Source organism: Pseudopipra pipra, chromosome 19, assembly GCF_036250125.1.
Source record: "Pseudopipra pipra isolate bDixPip1 chromosome 19, bDixPip1.hap1, whole genome shotgun sequence".
Lineage (NCBI taxonomy): Eukaryota > Metazoa > Chordata > Aves > Passeriformes > Pipridae > Pseudopipra > Pseudopipra pipra.
In genome coordinates, this window is record NC_087567.1 from 5,127,489 (window position 1) to 5,145,220 (window position 17,732).

At 48.4% G+C, this 17,732-nt stretch overlaps 1 protein-coding gene across 1 annotated transcript; it reads left to right on the forward strand.

The window, feature by feature from the left end:
- The first annotated feature begins 89 nt into the window (after positions 1-89).
- JMJD6 (jumonji domain containing 6, arginine demethylase and lysine hydroxylase) lies at positions 90-14,482 on the forward strand. The gene is made up of 7 exons (XM_064675751.1): positions 90-389; positions 1,143-1,531; positions 4,382-4,668; positions 5,994-6,129; positions 6,247-6,385; positions 7,028-7,155; positions 8,743-14,482. The coding sequence occupies exons 1-7, from the start codon at positions 261-263 to the stop codon at positions 8,777-8,779; spliced, it is 1,245 nt and encodes a 414-aa protein (XP_064531821.1). The 5' UTR covers positions 90-260; the 3' UTR covers positions 8,780-14,482.
- Positions 14,483-17,732: the final 3,250 nt, after the last annotated feature.

The window sequence follows — 17,732 nt, forward strand, 5'->3', positions numbered from 1 at the left end:
GCGCTCCCTCCGCGCTGCCCTTCCTCAACATGGCGGCGCGGGGGCGCCGCTTCCCCGGCCCCGGCCAATTAACGTCGGGGCGTGGCGGAAACCGCGGCACAAACAGCCAATGGGAGCGCGGCGGGGGCGGGGCCGCGGTCACAGCGGCGGCACCGGGTGAAATTTCTGGAAGGTGCGGCCGGAACGGGGCCGGCACCGGGATCGGGATCCGGGGAAGGTGACGGCGGGCGGTGACGGCCCCCAGCACCGCCGCCGCCGTCATGAACCACAAGAGCAAGAAGCGGATCCGCGAGGCGAAGCGCAGCGCCCGCCCGGAGCTGAAGGACTCGCTGGACTGGACCCGCCACAACTACTGCGAGACCTTCCCCCTGAGCCCCGCCGCCTGCAAGGTCTGAGGGGAGAGAGAACGGTGGGAATGGGATGGGGGAGAATAGGGAGGGGGGTGCGACTGGAGGAGTCCTGAAGGGAACGGAGGGCGCCTAAGAGACTTGGGGGGGACACGAGTGAGGGAATTGGAGGGAGTCCTGAGGGGAATAAGGAGGTCCTAAGGGAACGGGAAGGGGAAATGACCCTTTTGAGTGGGGACTGGGTGGCCTGAGAAGAACGAGGGTCAGAGGGGAAGGGTGCGGAAGGGGGCATGAAGGGATTGGAGTTGCCTGAAGGGGGAGTCTGAAGGGAAGGGGCCCTTTCCCGAGGCCGAGGTTGCCCCAGAGCTGGCGGGGCTCTCCGCTGTGAGGGAGAGGTCCGGGGGGGGAGGACAAGCAGCACCCACGGTTTTTTCCTCCCTCCACGTGGCGAGGGGTGCGGGGAGGTGCGGGCCCGCCGGGGTGGGATGGGCACCCATATAATTCCCTGGAGTCCTCCCTTGTGTCCTCAGGGGGTGGAATGCGGCAGTGGACGTGTCAGCCGAAAGGGCAGCGTGGCCTCGATGGGGAGCAGTGCCAGAGGCTTCAGGCTGCCCGTGACACTGGTGTGTGCGGGGAGCGGGCCAGGAGGAACAGGGCTGCAGCCTCGGGGAGCTTAAAATAACACGTAGGCAGCTCCGTCCCCTCGCGGTGTGTGAAGCTCCCCCACTGGGAAGCGCGGTCCTAGGACGTCAGCCTGTCCTGATATCTGTTCTGCTTCCCTCCCCGGTCTCACAGGATAACGTGGAGAGGGCAGATGCGCTCCAGCTGACGGTGGAGGAGTTTGTTGAGCGCTATGAAAAGCCTTACAAGCCCGTGGTGTTGCTGAACGCCCAGGTGGGCTGGTCTGCCCAGGAGAAGTGGACGCTGGAGCGGCTGAAACGCAAATACAGGAACCAGAAGTTCAAGTGTGGGGAGGACAATGACGGTTACTCTGTGAAGATGAAGATGAAGTACTACATAGAGTACATGGAAACCACACGTGATGACAGCCCCCTGTACATCTTTGACAGCAGTTATGGGGAGCACCCCAAGCGCAGGAAACTCCTGGAGGATTATAAAGTACCCAAATTCTTCACGGATGATCTCTTTCAGTATGCAGGGGAGAAACGGCGGCCACCCTACAGGTACAGTGCAGGGACAGCAAGACAAAAAGGGCTATTTCTCACCTCCTTGACTATTCCTGAATAGCTGTGATTGTCTCACATTAAAAAAAAAAACCACCAAAAGTACAGCTTTAATTTGTCTCTTAAAATAAGAGTGTACATCTGTAATCCAGAGGAAGAGAAGATTTGTGTGTAACAAATTCTTGTTCTCCCACCAGAGCTGCTACAAGTTTATGGTGTTTTGTTTTTTTTTTCCCTTTTTTGTTAAGTCAGTTTACATCACTTCTTAGATTTTTAAAAATCTACATAGTTACTGAAAGATATGAAGATTGATTTCTTGCTCTGTGTGCCTTCAGGCTCTCAAATTTTAAGTGCCTCAGGACTGGCTCCTGGGTTTTGCACCAGTGGCTTATGTACAGTGTGGAATTTTGTTTAATTATGAGTCAGTCCTTTTAAGGTAAAGATCTTAAACTAGATTAGGATCTAGTGTAGGACTAGTTCTTAGCTTTCCTTCAGATGATTTTGAGAGAGAACAATATTTTACATCCATGTAGTCTTTTCAACTCTTTTTTCTTCAGATTGGAAAAGGATTGAAACAACTCTTCATTCATGAATTCAAACGCAACAACCTTGTATTTTCACTGTTAGATATAAAAGCCATTTCTCTCTATGTTGATGCAACACTTCATAGCAGTATGAGCATGAGCTGAACCCTCCCAAGTAATTAAAGTCTTTACAGCAACGTTATAATTGTCAGACAATGCCTTTTGCCCTCTGAGTGACATGAGGCTCTGATGTGGTTTATTTAAATAAAACAGAGCAAGTCATGAATAATGTACTTCCCTCTGCACTCTCTCACGTGTCTGTAGTCCAGTTGTGATTTTGCAGGAGTGAAGCAGGAGCTTAATTCCATTTAAGATCACTGAAGTGGGCGTTTTTACAGTGTTGTAGCAGACGCTTTTTATAAAGCTCTTCTAAGAACGAACTACTGTGATTGAACACAAAAGCACAGTATCTGTAGTAGAAACTGAATACACTTACAGGACTGGGAATCATTTATCCAAGTTACAGGTAAACAAGATAATCTGGTTGTGATTCATTTATATTGGTGCCTCTCTCCCCCACACCCTCCCCACCTACATGCACATGCTGAGCCTCTTTGTGATCTTGGTATTCACATTTCTTGTACTTTGTTCAGGAAAACGTGGGTTTGTTTCAGGCTGTTAGTGTTTTTTTGAGAGATGAGTGGTGCACAAGAGAGCACACTGATCCCTTCTGGAATTAGAGGGTTCATCTGGGTACAGAAATGGATGAAGAGTGTCCAGGACTTTCAGAGCATAATTGAAAATCTGACAGGAAATGGTACAAATCATATGATGAGGATATGACCTGTATAGGTTGGCCTCTGAATTGAGAGGTGTGTGATAGTGTGTAGACTTTAAAATAAGAATTGGTGCTGTTCAGAGCATTTTTATTGGTGTTGTTCCTCTCTAAGATAAAGACAGTAATTTTTGGAAGCCATTGGCTGAAGCAGCTCTTTTAGTCTGGGGAGAGGGGTTGGGGTTTGCTTTCAGATTGAATTTAGGAGACAAGAAGTTTTTAACGGTAAATTTGATGTCTTGTGGCAAATTGGGTTTTGTTCATTGTAAGTTAATTGCCTGTAGGAAGATGCTGGTAAATGACAGTGTTGCTAAATAAGGGTTTTAAAACCTGCACGTGTAGATTCAGGTTATTGTCAGGAAAATGGTATTGAGCAGTGCATCTGTCTGTGCCAGTCAGATCTCCATGAGTTTAATGTTTTCTGTCTTCTTAGTGAAAGCCTTGACTGTTCTGCTTGTGGTTTAACCAGCTTTCCAAGGCTAATATGAATCTGAAGAGTGAGCTGACAATAGAAATTATGAACACCTGCTTGTTTACAGCTCCTTTGTGAAGAAGGAAGAAAGCAGCTTGATAATCAAACTTACAGTCCTACAATTGGTGCTGGCAAATGATCCTTGACGACCAGCTTGATTTACACCTGCACTGGAAAGGGCAGATGGAGAACTTGCTGATTTCCAATATTTTCTGAACCTCTGCACTCCTGTTGCTGGGCGTCACCTGCCTGTCAGCCACACCATGGAGGGATCTTGCTGTTGCTCTAATTTCTATACTCTCTGCTACCAGTCAAGCATTTATTGCCATTTTTCCCTCTTGATGCCTGGTGTTGAGTCACCTCACACTGCTTTTTCTAGAGTAGATCTTACTGCTCTGTTAAGGGGAAATGAGCAGTTGAAGGTGCTGCTGCAGTTGAACAGATGGAGTAGATAAAGTCCTCTTTTGGAGAAGTAAACCTTAAAAGTGGGAAATGGGAATGTACACCACAAATCCTGAACAAACTCCATGTAGTCAAATGTTGGAATGAAAAGCCTGTTGTGACCAGAAGACGCAGAAAGAGGCCAGGGTTGCGTAACTTGTTCTGTTCCTTGTGTTGCCTTTTGTTTGTTCCTCATTGTTCTGCAGTTCTGGATCTGCTTGAGCAGCAGATTTTAGAAAACTGTAGGAGAATCCCCCTGCCTAGATCCTAACACAGGCTGTTGTGACCTAACAGCATTCATTACCCTTGAAATCACTATATGTTGTACTGAAGAAATGTTTAAACCAAAATGCAGCTATGAAATATAAAAAGTTATCTTTGCTTTCTTATCCTGCAGTCATTCATGTTGGTTTTTAGGTTAAACTCCTGTTTGTATATTTTTGCTGTAGTGTGAATCTAACAAAATCAGGAATGTAAATGAAAGAATTGTAACTGTTTTGATTTCTAACTGTCTAATGTGAAGGAAGGGAGCTACTTGCTTGCTCTGTGACTAAAGGACTTTCTTTATTCCCATGCAGATGGTTTGTGATGGGCCCACCTCGGTCTGGAACAGGAATTCACATCGATCCCTTGGGAACTAGTGCGTGGAATGCCTTAGTCCAGGGACATAAGCGTTGGTGCCTGTTCCCAACCAGCACTCCCAGAGAGCTCATCAAAGTGACTCGAGAAGAGGGAGGGAACCAGCAGGACGAGGCAATCACTTGGTTCAACGTCATCTATCCTCGGACACAGCTTCCCACCTGGCCCCCCGAATTCAAACCCCTGGAAGTGTTACAGAAACCAGGCGAGACAGTCTTTGTGCCAGGTGTGTCCAAATCTCTCCAGCAGGGAAATCTGGGAGAGAAAAGTGTATTTTTAATATATTCATGTGTTACAGAGGTGAAGAGAGTATTTCAGCTTTTTTATACAGCCCATCTCTTACAAATAAACTCTCCTGAGCTCTTTCAAAAGGGATACATAGTGCAATGCTTGTTTTGAGGCTATCCAGTTATTTTTGGAATGTCCCAAAATGTGTATGGCCTGTGGCATGGGATTGCATGTGGTACAGATGACAAAACAAGAGGGACTTGAGTGGCAGCATCACAGAAATGTGATCCTGTACTAAATTGCAGTAACAGGAAACTGTCTGGGCATAAAATAAGAAGTATTTGAGTACTAATAACTGTTAGACAGAAATGTTTGAGTTCACATACACTGTAGCAAATTCATGACTGAATTTTGTAGCCTGGTTAGTTTGACTGCATGTGAATTTTTCTTAGCTGTGGGAAATTAACTACTTAAAGGCACTGACACCTTCCACCCACCTCTCTGTGGTTATGTTTCATCTTGCATTTGAAATCAAAAGCTAAAGAAAGCTCTGCTAAAGATGCCCTTCTCTTTGAGTGGCTGCCCACTGTGTGCCCATTGTAACTGGGGGGTGAGGTGGTGGTGGATGAACACGTGAGTTCAGTGCCAAATTCTAAGCTCTGAATCTTGCATCATTTTAGTGCAGCACGGCCCTTAGCTTCTGTCCACATTGCTTGTCTCTAACATACAGCTGACTTCACGTGTGAAGAGTGCCTTGTGATTGTCTTGGCACTTATTAGTGACTCCTCAGTGTACCTTCTGTTAAGAGTTTGTAGCTGTCGGGTTCCATTAAACTGTTCCCTTAGTCTTTTATGAGACTATAAGTGGGTTGTAAGAACTTCACTGTCTATTTTTATCCTGTGTGGGGAAACGATTTTGCGTCTATTTTTAAATGAAAGGTTAGTCTGTAGTCATAAGAACCTTACAAAATCAGCGTGGAAAGTGCTCTCCAGCTGGACAGAAAGGGCCTCTGTGCTGTCTGGGTTACAATGGCTCCTGCTGTTAAATAAACCATCAGTAGCCAGTGGATTGCTGTCAAGTCAGATCTTTTTGTGAGCTGGGTAATTTGGTGAGAGTGTGGAGCAGCCTTCTGTAACAAAACCTGTCAAGCACTGGAGTGAGAGCTGAAATTAGCCTGAGGAAAGGTAACATGGTGGCAAACTTGCCTGGGTGGGGGGAAGTAATGTCCAGTTTCCACCTGCACTATGGGAAAAGTGTTCTTGGCTGTTCTTGAACTTGCTCTCTGCCATGTAGCCAGCAGTGGTCATTGGTGTTGTGTTTTAGGTGGCTGGTGGCATGTTGTTCTCAACCTTGACACGACTATTGCCATCACACAAAACTTTGCCAGCTGTACCAACTTCCCCGTGGTGTGGCACAAGACGGTGAGAGGGAGACCCAAACTGTCACGGAAATGGTACAGGTGAGAGGTTTAGTGGCTTTCTTTTCATGTTCTCTATTTAAAACAAAACCTAAAAATACTCATTTACACATAGTGTTACAGTTCAAAGGCTAACCCTGAAATTTCAACTGTGTTTAGGATCCTAAAGCAGGAACATCCTGACTTGGCAGCCTTGGCTGATTCAGTTGACCTGCAGGAATCTACTGGTATTGCTTCCGACAGTTCGAGCGATTCTTCCAGTTCCTCAAGTTCCAGCTCCTCAGACTCTGATTCAGAGGTAATGCTTTTTACTGCAATAAGTGATCCATATCCTGAAATTATATTGCTTTTTCCATACCTGATCATGTGTCCTGATCCTAATTTTCCTGTCTTATGGAAGAAATTAATGGAAAGCACCTAAACAAATCTACATTGTGGAGGAGCATGTGGTCTTAGCAGGTTCTGTTTGCTGAAGTCTCTCTGTGTTGCTAAATGGATTTGGTTTGTTTGATCTGTGTCTGTGTTATATATGAATCTGTCACTCATTTAGCTAAGCCATGCTTTGTAAAATGGCCACAAAATGAATGTTCTAAAAATGGGGAGGAGGAACAAGATCCAAAACAGATCAGTTATGACAGGACTCTTCTAGGCACCTAAATCTATCAGGAGCCTCTGAGTCTGCTCTTGGAAGATGAGATCCTTCAAGGATCCAAAAGGAACACATTCACATTGTCTTGCCCCAGTCAGCTTTAGTCAGTGATGAAATCTAAGAACATTCCTGATCCCGATTTTTAAGCACTTAATTTGAAATTTGTTTCACGTGTTTAACCTCAAATAGCACGTTCTTTGAACGTGGATTATTCGGGGTTGCTGAGGCAGCTCTGACGGTGAATTCCACAGCACAAATTCTGAATTCTGGTTTCATCTTTCCACTCTTCAGTGTGACTCTGGCTCCGAGACAGAGGGGATGATGCACCGGAGGAAAAAGCGGAGGACGTGCAGCATGATGGGGAACGGGGACACAACCTCCCAGGACGACTGTGTGAGCAAAGAGCGCAGCTCCTCCAGGTGACCAGATGGCATCTGTTGTTTTTAAACAAGCACAAGACAGAGGCAGAGCTGGCAGACTTCAGATAGGTGATTCCTCAGGACAGAGGGATGGAGAGCAAGGGATTCCTTACAGGGCATAAAGCAGTTGGCCAGTGGTGGTATCTTCCCTCCATGAGTTATTTTAATTGCTCCAAATGGAAAACTAATATTCTTGATATTTTTTAAAACTAGGGGTTTTATTTAATAAACAGTTTATTTCTTTTCCTAGTTGTCTGTTTTAATAGAGGTAAGGATTTGATTTTATTTTTGCTTAGTGGTCTGAGAGGTGGAATTTTTTAACTGTGCTCTTCAGAGAGCACAAATGAATAGTGAACAGTTAAAGATGAGGAATGGTCAGGCAGGAGTCAGATTTCCCTGCCTTGTTCAAACAGAAAACCTTCAAGCAGTTGTACGGTTTTTCTTATTGTTGCCTTGATTATTTCAATTTGATCCACTGTTTTATCTGTTAAATGCAAAACTCATCCAAAATTCCAAATGTCTGTGTTTATATTTCAAATTAATAAATAAACGACAAGCAAGTTTCAGTCAGTCTGGAAGGAGGGAACATTAATATTGCAGAACCAAGAATAGATAGGGTAAAGTTGCTGAAGAAGGCAGTTCTCTGGACTTGCCAGGTTAAAAACAATGGGACACTGGGAATCTGGGGGTATGCTGCAGGGAAGAACTTAGACATTCTCTGCTGAATGAAGCATTTTTCTCATGTAGCAGAGGCTTGCCAAAATTCTTAAGCAAATTCCTTGCGGCTTGGTTGCTGGACTGGCTGCCTGCCTGCAGTAGGGTGCTGGCTAGTTCCTGAGCTGTTGGATGCTGCAGGTTTGGCATGGATGCAAGTGCTGTGGTGACTTACTGTGTGGCCTGCTAAAGGTGGTGTGCAGCAGTAATTTGCCTGAGGAATTCCATATTCCCAGCATTATGCCTGAATTCCCAGTGTAGGGTCCTGCCTGAAGTCCTGTGTGCTCCTGTACTGCTCTCTTGTTTTCAGGAGTTGCTCGTAACTGAATACAATTGAATTACAAGTACAGAGCATCATTAAACGTTGGGGAGAACTGTACTGACTGCTTGTTTTGCCCTGGAGGTTTTCACAATTTGTTTGTTACGACATTATCAAATCCCATTTCAGCAGCCAGTGTGACTCCAGGCAGGGAACAAGCAGCAGGAGAGAACAAACCTTACTGCAGACCCTGGTTTAGAAAAAAACCTGTAAAAACGCAGATCTGTTCTTCTGAAAACCCTGTGCATTTTTAAATTGTTTGCAGTTCAAATTTTAAACCGAATACCTTAAATATTAAAAATTAGCACCTTGTCTGGAACATTTGCTTTCTGGGTTTCACTGTTCTTCCTCCTGCGTGTTGATTGCGAGGGTGGGTGGGCGTTCTGTTCCAGCTGTGTGATGGATTAGTTGATAGAAACGCTTCCAAACATGAAACCTTACCCTGCTTGTACAACTCTGGAGGAAGAAATAAGCCTGAAATTAATCTGCATGCTGCGATCTCGTGCCCTGATATGAGGGGAATGCTCAAAGGCAGTTGTACCTTTTTTTGACAGGATTAGGGAATCTTGCGGAGGCCGCAGCTACCCCTGAGCGATAACACCACCCGATCGAAGCTCCGTTAGCAGCCAGCCAGCTCTGTTCTACCCCCTCCTGCTTCTGTTTCTCACAGTCCTTACGTTTTTGTCACTCTTCCTCGATCCAGACATCTGTCTTCGTTATGTGCTGTCCAAGGTTGGCTCCTGAGTAGCTTGTAGGGGAATGCCCCACCACGTCCTTGTGCAATGCTTTGTCCCCCCTGCGCCCCGGGTGAGTGCACTATAACCCAGCTGTGGGTAAGGACACGCCGAGTGTTTAATGGGTCACGTAACTGGCAAGGAAGACAACGGTCAGTTTTTAAAGAACTGTTTTTAAAACCAGCAGGTAAATAAAAGCCTGCCTTGCTTTGACACTGTCATATGTTTACATGTTGTCCTGTACACTTGAGGAAAGGAACACCAGCCCTGTTGGCCTAATAGGAACATCCGGCGGATCTTGCACTGGAATTTTGGGAAGAAGGAGAAAGAAATAAGCTTCTGCAAGAACTGAGCTGTGGAAAATGGGTCTTTGGATCTTATCCTACTCCAGGAGAACGTTGCTGTCGGGGCTGGTGCTTCCGACTGCGGGTCACATAAAATCACAGAATATGCTGAGTTGGAAGGGACCCATCAGGATCATCGAGTCCAACTCCTGGCCCAGCACAGGACACCCCAAGAGTCACACCGTGTGCCTGAGAGCATTGTCCAAACGCTTCTTGAACACAGACAGGCTTGGTTCTGTGACCACTTCCCTGGGGAGCCTGTTCCAGTGCTCAGCCACCCTCTGGGTGAAAAACCTGGTTGTGATATCCAACCTAAACCTCCCCTGACTCAGCTCCAGCCCTTTCCTCGAATCCTGTCACTGGTCACAAGAGTGAAGAGATCGGTGCCTGCCTCTCCGCTGCCTCTCGAGAGGATGTTGAAGACCCCAGTGAGGTCTCCCCTCAGTCTCCCCCAGGCTGAACAAACCAAGTGACCTCAGCTGCTTCTCATAAGGCTTCTCCTCCAGTCCCTTCACCATCCTCATGGCCCTCCTTTGGATGCTCTCTAACAGCTTAACATCTTTTTTCTGTTGTGTCCCACCAAACTGCCCCAATGTTGCAGGTGAGGCTGCCCCAGGGCAGAGCAAAGCAGGACAATCCCCTCCCTGGCCCAGCTGGCGCTGCTGGGCCTGATGCCCCCAGGACAGGGGGCATTGGCCTTCCTGGCTGCCAGGGCACTGCTGACTCATGGCCAACTGGCCACTCACCAGGACCCCCAGGGCTGTTTCCCAGCACTGCTTTCCAGCCTCTCATTCCCCAGTCTATACACACAGCCAGGGTTGTTTGCCCTGTCCCAGGTGCAGAATCCAACACTTCCCCTTGCTGGACTTCACTCGGTTGGTGATTGCCCAGCCCTCCAATTTGTCAAAGTCTGGTGTCATCAGCAAACTTGCTCAGTATTCTTTTGAGTCCTGTGTCCAGGTCATTAATGAAGATGCTGAAGAACACTGGGCTGAGAATGGAGCCCTGTGGAACCCCAGTAGTGACTGATGCCAGCCCGATGTCACCCCAGTCACTGTCCCCCTCTGTGCCCAACCAGTGAGCCAGTTGCTCACCCATCCTGTAACACAGTTATCCAGCTGTGGGCTGGACAGTTTGTCTCTGCCAGGATCCTTCTGGACAGCCTCAAAAGCTTTGCTGAAGTCCAAAAAGATTCCATCTATATGCTTCCCTTGATCAACTAGGTGGGTTACCCTGTCGTACAAGGAAATCAGGTTCAACAAACAGGACTTTCCTCTCCTGAAGCCCTGCTGGCTGTGACCAATGACTGCGTTGTCTTTCAGGTGTTTTTCAATACCTTCCAGAATAATCTTCTCCATAACTTTACCAGGCACTGAAGTGAGACTGACAGGCCTGTAGTTTCTGGGGTCTACCTTCTTGCCCTTCTAGAAAATTGGGACAACATTCACCAGCTTCCAGTCAGCTGAGACCTCTCCATATTCCAAAGGCTGCTCAAAAATCATCGAGAAAGGTTTTGTGATGACATCAGCAGTTCCTTGAGGAATCCCATCAGGCCCCATAGATTTGTAGGGATCCAGATGGAGCAGCAGATCCCACACAGTTTCAGGGTCAGCTGGGAGTTGATCATTCTCACAGTCATGGTCCTCCAGCTCAGGGCACTGAGACCCCCTTGGTCCATCATCTGTGTTGAAGACAGAGGTAAAGAAAGTGTTAAACACCTCTGCCTTGTCCATGTCCCTATTTGGGAGGGGACCACCCCCATCCTGGAAGGGCTGATATTATTTCTCCACTGCCTTTTGCCATTAATGTATTTGAAAAAAACTTTTTATTGCCCCCCACATTTCCGGCAGCCTCAAACCCGGCTGAGCTTTGGCCACACGAATTTTCTCCCTACAATGACAAGCAGCGTCTCTGTTCTTCCTGTGTCACCTGACCTTGCTTCCACTGGGCACACGCCTTCCTTTTCCATGTTACTTCCAAGAGCAGATCCCTGTTCAGCCAAGGAATGGAGGGTGGTGTGAATGCTCCCAGCACTGAAGCATCTTCAGTGGAGGTGACCACCAACCTGAAGCATCTTTTGTGGTCTTAATGTACGTGCTCCACGCACACACCTGAGGTGCAACACCTTAACCAGCACCTGGCCATTTCCTTCTGCTCTGTGTCTGTTATGATGACAGGTAATAAAGCTGCACTAGCACCTCGTGACAGGAAACTCAGAGCAGGAGAATCCTGGAGTTTCTTGCACAACAAAAACTGGGGGAAAAGTCAGCATTTGCCAGTAATTACCATCCTTCAGGTGCAGGTGTAATATTTAGCACAAGGCAACTGCTGGGAAAGTCTGACTCTTACTTACATGATCACAGCAGTTGCTGGGCTTTAAATACCCAGCAGTTCTGGGGCTGTGGGCAGTTCACATCCCTAAATGGCTTTTCTTTGAGGTTGTGGGTTCAGATGTTTCTGAAACTTGCAGTGCCAATTTTAAAGGACTGGGAGGAGGATGTATTGTTGTTTTATGCTTTTTGAAAATGCAGTGTGTTGCTTCAGTCTGTGTAGGTGCATTTGTATTGTGCCTGGTAAAGCTCTCGTCCCCAAGGGATCTGTTGGAGCTGCTGGTTTGGTTTTTTAGCAGGCATGTCTGTCTGGCTCAAGGTGTGCTGCAAGGAAATCTGAACAGCACAGGCAGAAGCTGTCTGAGTTGGGTGCTCTTCCAGGGGTGCTCTCCTGAGCCCTAGGAGGTGGTTATAGGATCTCACTTTACTGGGAGAGGAAACTTGACAGCAGAAGTGCCATGTGTGTTGTAAACATGTAATAATGCCCAGGCACTGATTAAAGAGCAGATTGGCAGCCTCAACTGTGACTTTCTTACACATGTTGGGTCTGATGGAACTTGGAGCAATGCTTTTCTGGGTTTTCTGATCTTTTTTAACCTTGTCTTTTCCTATTTAAACACTCACTCCCTTCTTGGAGACCAGGCCATATCCTGTTGTACAAGGGAATCCTAAATATGTTTGTCAGGATCTCTGTTTTTGACTCTTCTGTGCCAGTCAGTTTGTGTAGGAGCAGCGTGGTGGCAGGGAAATGGTGAGAGGGAAGTTTTTTTGGTACACTTGAGCTGTCCAGATTCCCAAATTTTTTGTGATGACCAGGCATAAGCGAGCACCTCTCTGTACACTGTGCACATTGTTCCACAAAATTACTTTATTTAAAAAAAAAAACAATTTCTCAAACTACTGGTGTTTCTGGCCAGGGCAAAACAGCCTGGGAGCCTGCACAGTCTGTGTATGTCTCCTCAGAGCAGGCTGCAGCTGCTGCCTTTTTGGAAGAATGTGGGGCCTGGAGAAGCAAAGGCTCACAAGGATCAGCTCTGCCACGGCAAGGGGAGTCCTTGGAGAGCTGTCCCCTGCCCGCTGTGGTGGCTGGGCAGCACCTCAGTGAGATGCAGTTGCATTTGGTATGTGTGATTCAGTTCTGCAGTCTTAAAATCTTACATGTGTGTGAACACCTGAGCCCTGTGCTGGGAAAGCCACACGTCTGCCTCTGGAAGCACAGTGGGAAGATCAGAGTGCAGAGCATTCTTCCACGCCTGTGAACTCTTCCATGGTGTGCAATAACACAATTTCAGATGAAGCCTGTGTTGGTCTGACACCCCTCACAGAAAAGCAGCATTTGCAATGGACTGCAAGACATTGTGATACCAGCAACACTCTCCTGAGTGCTCCACAGGGCGCTTCCTGCCGTGAAACAGTATTTGTTCAGGCTACCTGGGAACCAGGACTCTGGGATCTCCAGTTCTTCCACTTACAGCTTTTGTCTCGGCCAAATTGGTGAGATTCTGTCTTTGAGCAGTGAGGAAAATCCCTACCTCACAGGGGTGTTGTGAGGCTGAACTGTAATTACTGTGTGAGATGCTTTGAAGTCATCCACCCACAAAAAGTGTTCCATTCATCCCGAGCAACCTGAGACTTCCGAGCCTCGTGGTAGCTCTTTACAGCGGAAAACATTGGGGATGTTGTTCAGCTCTCCTGGCCACGTGGTGTTCTGTGGTGGCCCTTCCAGAATTGCTGGTGGCACATAAACTGTAGCAGAACAAGGCTTTTTGTTTTCACCAGGGTTGAACTGTTGCTGTTTCATGGCCTGCTCTAAACAGCAGGTCCTGCTAGAGCAGGATTTGTTTTTAAATAGGACTAGATTAAATTCTCTCTCATCAGGGAGTCAGCCTCGCTGGCCTTACAGGAAGGAGGTGAGCTGGTGCTTCCCAGGCCCTCATTCCAGGCTGGATAAGTGAGGAACAGAGTTAAAAACTGTGCTCCCTTTGTGCCTAGCTCCGTGCTTGTGGGAGGCTGACTGGGGACAGTGGGGTTTGTGCTCTCACTTCTCCAGGCTTGTGCTTCTTGGGGCATCCATGTCTGTTGTTCCAAACCCTCTGCTTTTGTATCCTGTAGAGCCCCTGGATGCAGCTGGTCCAGCACCCAGACCCCATGGGCCCCTCATTTCCTTGAGCCCCAGAGCAGCTCTGCCTCAGTGCCCTGGGCCTCAGGAGGCTGCCCTGTCCCCTGGGGATGGGCTGGGAGCCTTGGGCTGGGTGTGGACTGTGACCTTCGTCCTGCCTGCTCTGGGAAAGGTGGAGGGATTTGGGAGCTCTGGCCATGCTGTTGGGTCTGGTGACCGACACAGGCTGTGACAGTTCAGGAGGAAGCAAACACACACTCGGTCAGACCCGCAGATGTGAACAAGAGGCTCCAGTCCCGGCACCTGTTCCCTGCACAAGTGCTGTGGGAGCAGGTGACGCTGAGGAAGGGCTGGCAGACCTTCCTCCCCTTTCCAGCTCATGTGCACTGGCTCCAGTTTGTCTTCTCAGTTACATTAAACCTCTCCAAGTGCTTAGAAGAAAGACAGCAACCTCTTTCATAATTAACCCCAACCCTTCTCCTCCCTGAATCCCCAGCCATCGTGGGGTGGGAAGCAAGACTGTTGGCTGAATCCAGTCTGAAATGCCTGTGTGGGCTCATTGTACCAGGAGGTTTTTGGCATCCCCCTTGCAAAGGGGAGGAAGGAAAGTGTTACCCATTCATGTGACAGTCCCACTGTCAGCTCCAAGCCCTGCCACTGCCCTTTAGCTGCTTTTATCACCCATCCAGCAGAGCTGGGATACTTGTCTTGTTCGGATGATTGTGGTTTTGCTTTTTATTTTAAATAAAATCAATTATTTTGCATTATCCTGTCAACTAGTCACTTCTTTTCATATCATGGAAGTTACCAGACTGTACCACCTGCTCTTTGCCCCTGCCCTGCCCTCCCAGGTCTGTATAACAAGATGCTTTTGTGTTGTATTTCTGGTGCCACCTCACACTGGCGAGAGGGAGATTCATGTTCCAGGTGTTGTGTGTTGATTTTGGAGGGCCACCAAGTTGATAAGAGGGATGGAGCACTTCCATGAGGAAAGGGTAAGAGGATTGGGATTGTTCAGCCTGGAGAAGAGAAGCTTCAGGGTGACCTAAATGCAGACTTCCAGTACCTGAAGGGAGCTACGAGAAAGATGGAGAGAAGCTATTTACAAGGGCCTGGAGTGACAGGACGAGGGAGAATGGCTTCAAACAAAGAGTAGGTTTAGATTAGATATTAGGATGAAATTCAAGACTGTGAGGGTGGTGAGGCCCTGCTGCACATTGCCCAGAGAAGCTGTGGCTGCCCCATCCCTGGAAGTGTTCAAGGTCAGGTTGGATGGGGCTCTGAGCAACCTGGGATAGTGGAAGGTGCCCCTGCCCATGTCAGGGGGGTTGGAATGAGATGGTTTTCAAGGTCTTTTCCAACCCAAACCATTCCATGATTCTAGATAAGCCACACAGTGCAGAGAGGCTCTGGAAGGGCTGCACTCCAAGCAGAGCTGACTGCCCTCCCCATCCCTGGGGGTTGGGGGCAGAGCTGCCTCTGAGAGTGCTCCTTGTGTGCCAAAGCTGCCTCAACAAACCTGGCTGTGAGGGGGAACAAGGATTGGGAAAGTGGCAAATCTTGTATATATTTTGTCAGTGAGATCTATTGAAGCTGGTAACTGTAGGTAAATCAGCTGGAACAGAGTGTGGGACAGCAGCCTGGAGGCTTTTGAAATATTTATAGCAATACATTGTAGAATGAAACACCTCAAAGAGTAAATGGCTTTGTGGCAGCAGACAGGCAGTTCGCTCATTTCCGCATAATATAAACCTCTCTCCTCCCCTTCCCAAACACTGCTGGAAACATTCTTCTTGTTTACTGTCACCTATAAAACCAGGTTTTTTTCTCCCTTCACAGCTCTCTCTGCATGCCCTGCTCACCTCCCCTGCAAAATGCATTTATAACCGATTTCTCCTGCTTTCCAGTCCTGAGAGAGGCAATTTTGGGTGCTTCAAGATAACCCTGTTGTTCTTCCTAATTTGCAGGTGCTGCTGGTACCTCCTTCAGTGCCTCTGTTGGCCTTGCAATCAGGCCTTGCAAAAATTATTTTTATTCCTCTTGATTTATCTACACATCTTTCTTATTGTGACAGTTGCAACCTCATTTCAACAAGGAGGACAACATACTGATATTTTAGTTACTGCTGGGGAGCCAACAGTGCAGGGTTGGATTGTTGATGCTGCACCTTGCCAGTGTTCTTGCTCCTTTCCTCAAGTTTGATGAACAAGTAAATAACTCCTGCTTTTTCTTCTGTGGCAGTTGGAGAGCAAGTCACAGACAGGGCTGTGTTCCTACTGGAGTGTCAGGCACAGCACTAAGCAGCTGCATGTTTAAGGCTGGGGTTGAACTAACATTTGCAGCATGTTTTTTTTCTTCAAGGCACACAAGGGCTCCTCTGTGGTGCTGCACCCCCTCTGGTTCTGGAGCAGTGTGAATCAAGGCAGGTAGAGCTGATTGGGAACCTGTTCAGAGGAAAATAATCATTCCATGTCCCTCCTGGTCTGAGACCTGGTGGCTCCCACCTGTGTGATGCCTCTAACTGTGAGTGCTCTGGTTGAACAGAAGGAGCTGGGGGCTGCCACTGCAGCAAATCTGTGCATCCTGCCCAGAGGAGGAGGAGGAGGAGGGTCAGGGCAGCTGGAGCAGCAGCAGCTGGTCCCACCATGTCCCGCTGTGTCCCAGCTGTGCTGACAGGGAAAGGCGTACCAGGGCTGGAGGAGAATTTTGGAATTGCTTTTCTGATGCAGGACTGCCTTGTTTAGACCCAAGGCTGTGTCATCTCTCAGCTGTTCCACTGCAGCTGGGGCTGGAATGGCTGCCAGTATCCAGGAGCTTTTGGTTCACTGTCGGGAGTATTGGTTTGTATCAACTTGCTGTCAAGGGCAAGGCCAGTTGTACAGCTGGTTCAAAACTTTGAAGACCCTCAACAACAACAACTTGGACCCTGCCCTGGTTCAGGGATTAGGCTGGAAAATGAGTGTTAACATGATGGAAGAGCTGTACTGGGTGACCTAGAAGAGGGGGTAGTGACAGAAGCTGAGGGGGAAAGTCTAGAAACAAGAACTCACAGGAGAGCTCTTGGGTAGGATCATTCCATTTGGTGGGAGCTATTCCCACCTCTGTGCTGGCTTGAAGCTCCTGGTGAGCTGAGCTGTGCCACTCCTGGATTGAACCTGAGCACCTCTGCAGCTCCAGAGCCAGCACAGCCAGGTGTCAAAAGGCAAAGGAGCAGCCAGGCAGGTGGGTGAGTGATCTCCGAGCCTGTGTCAGCTGCAGAACAGTGAGTACAGGGGCATTTCCTGGGATAGCATCTCATTTCTGGCATCAGCACTGAGAGGGCTGTGTTCTTGGCAAGGAAAAAGTGGTATCAGTGACTGGGAGCATGACTGGGGCTTGTGGAAATAATCTGAGTTTTGGACCAGTTATAAGACTGGTCTGTGCTCAAGCTTTATGTGAGGGAAAATGGGTTCTTGGAGGATCTTGGAGAACACAGAATCGTGTCTTTCCGCACTGGAAACCAGCATGTATCTGTCCACCCCACTGCACAGGATCACGTAGAGATATGCTTGGGTTACAGCTGGGGTGGAGAGAGAGGCATTGGAGCCCGGTGACTTCCTTGCTTTGGGTGGGAGGGACGCAGAGCACCTCGGAACAAGGCGTGCCTGTGCAGCTCACAGGCTGCCGGAGACTGAGAACGTGTAGTGTGGTAAATCAGGTCTTTGCCGTGCCTCGGAAGGCTCTCCCGGCTGTTCCGCACGTTATCCCCGGATCCCGGGAGCGGCGCCTGGGAGCCAGCGCAGCTCAGCCCCTCTCGCAGGCAGATTTGCAGCGCAGCGCTGGCCGGGGATGTTTCCCGGAGCAGTTGTCGCCGCAGCTCTTCTGAATCCCCCTTTGTTGGTAAAGCTCTTCAGCTGCTCCCAGCCCTTGGCTCCCACGGCTGTGGCCCGGAGCTGGGCCCTGTGAAAGCCGCTTCTGTGCGGGGTCGGGGCTCTCGGGGACCATTCCCAGCCATTCTCTGCCCGGCCGGAGCTCTCA

What these genes read in the sequence shown, in the direction of transcription:
- JMJD6 (XM_064675751.1), top strand. Translation starts at nt 261, where the DNA reads ATGAACCACAAGAGCAAGAAGCGGATCCGCGAGGCGAAGCGCAGCGCC. An exon ending in TGAGCCCCGCCGCCTGCAAG is followed by an intron (nt 390 to 1,142) that starts GTCTGAGGGGAG and finishes CCGGTCTCACAG; the next exon opens with GATAACGTGGAGAGGGCAGA. An exon ending in CTGTCACGGAAATGGTACAG is followed by an intron (nt 6,130 to 6,246) that starts GTGAGAGGTTTA and finishes AACTGTGTTTAG; the next exon opens with GATCCTAAAGCAGGAACATC.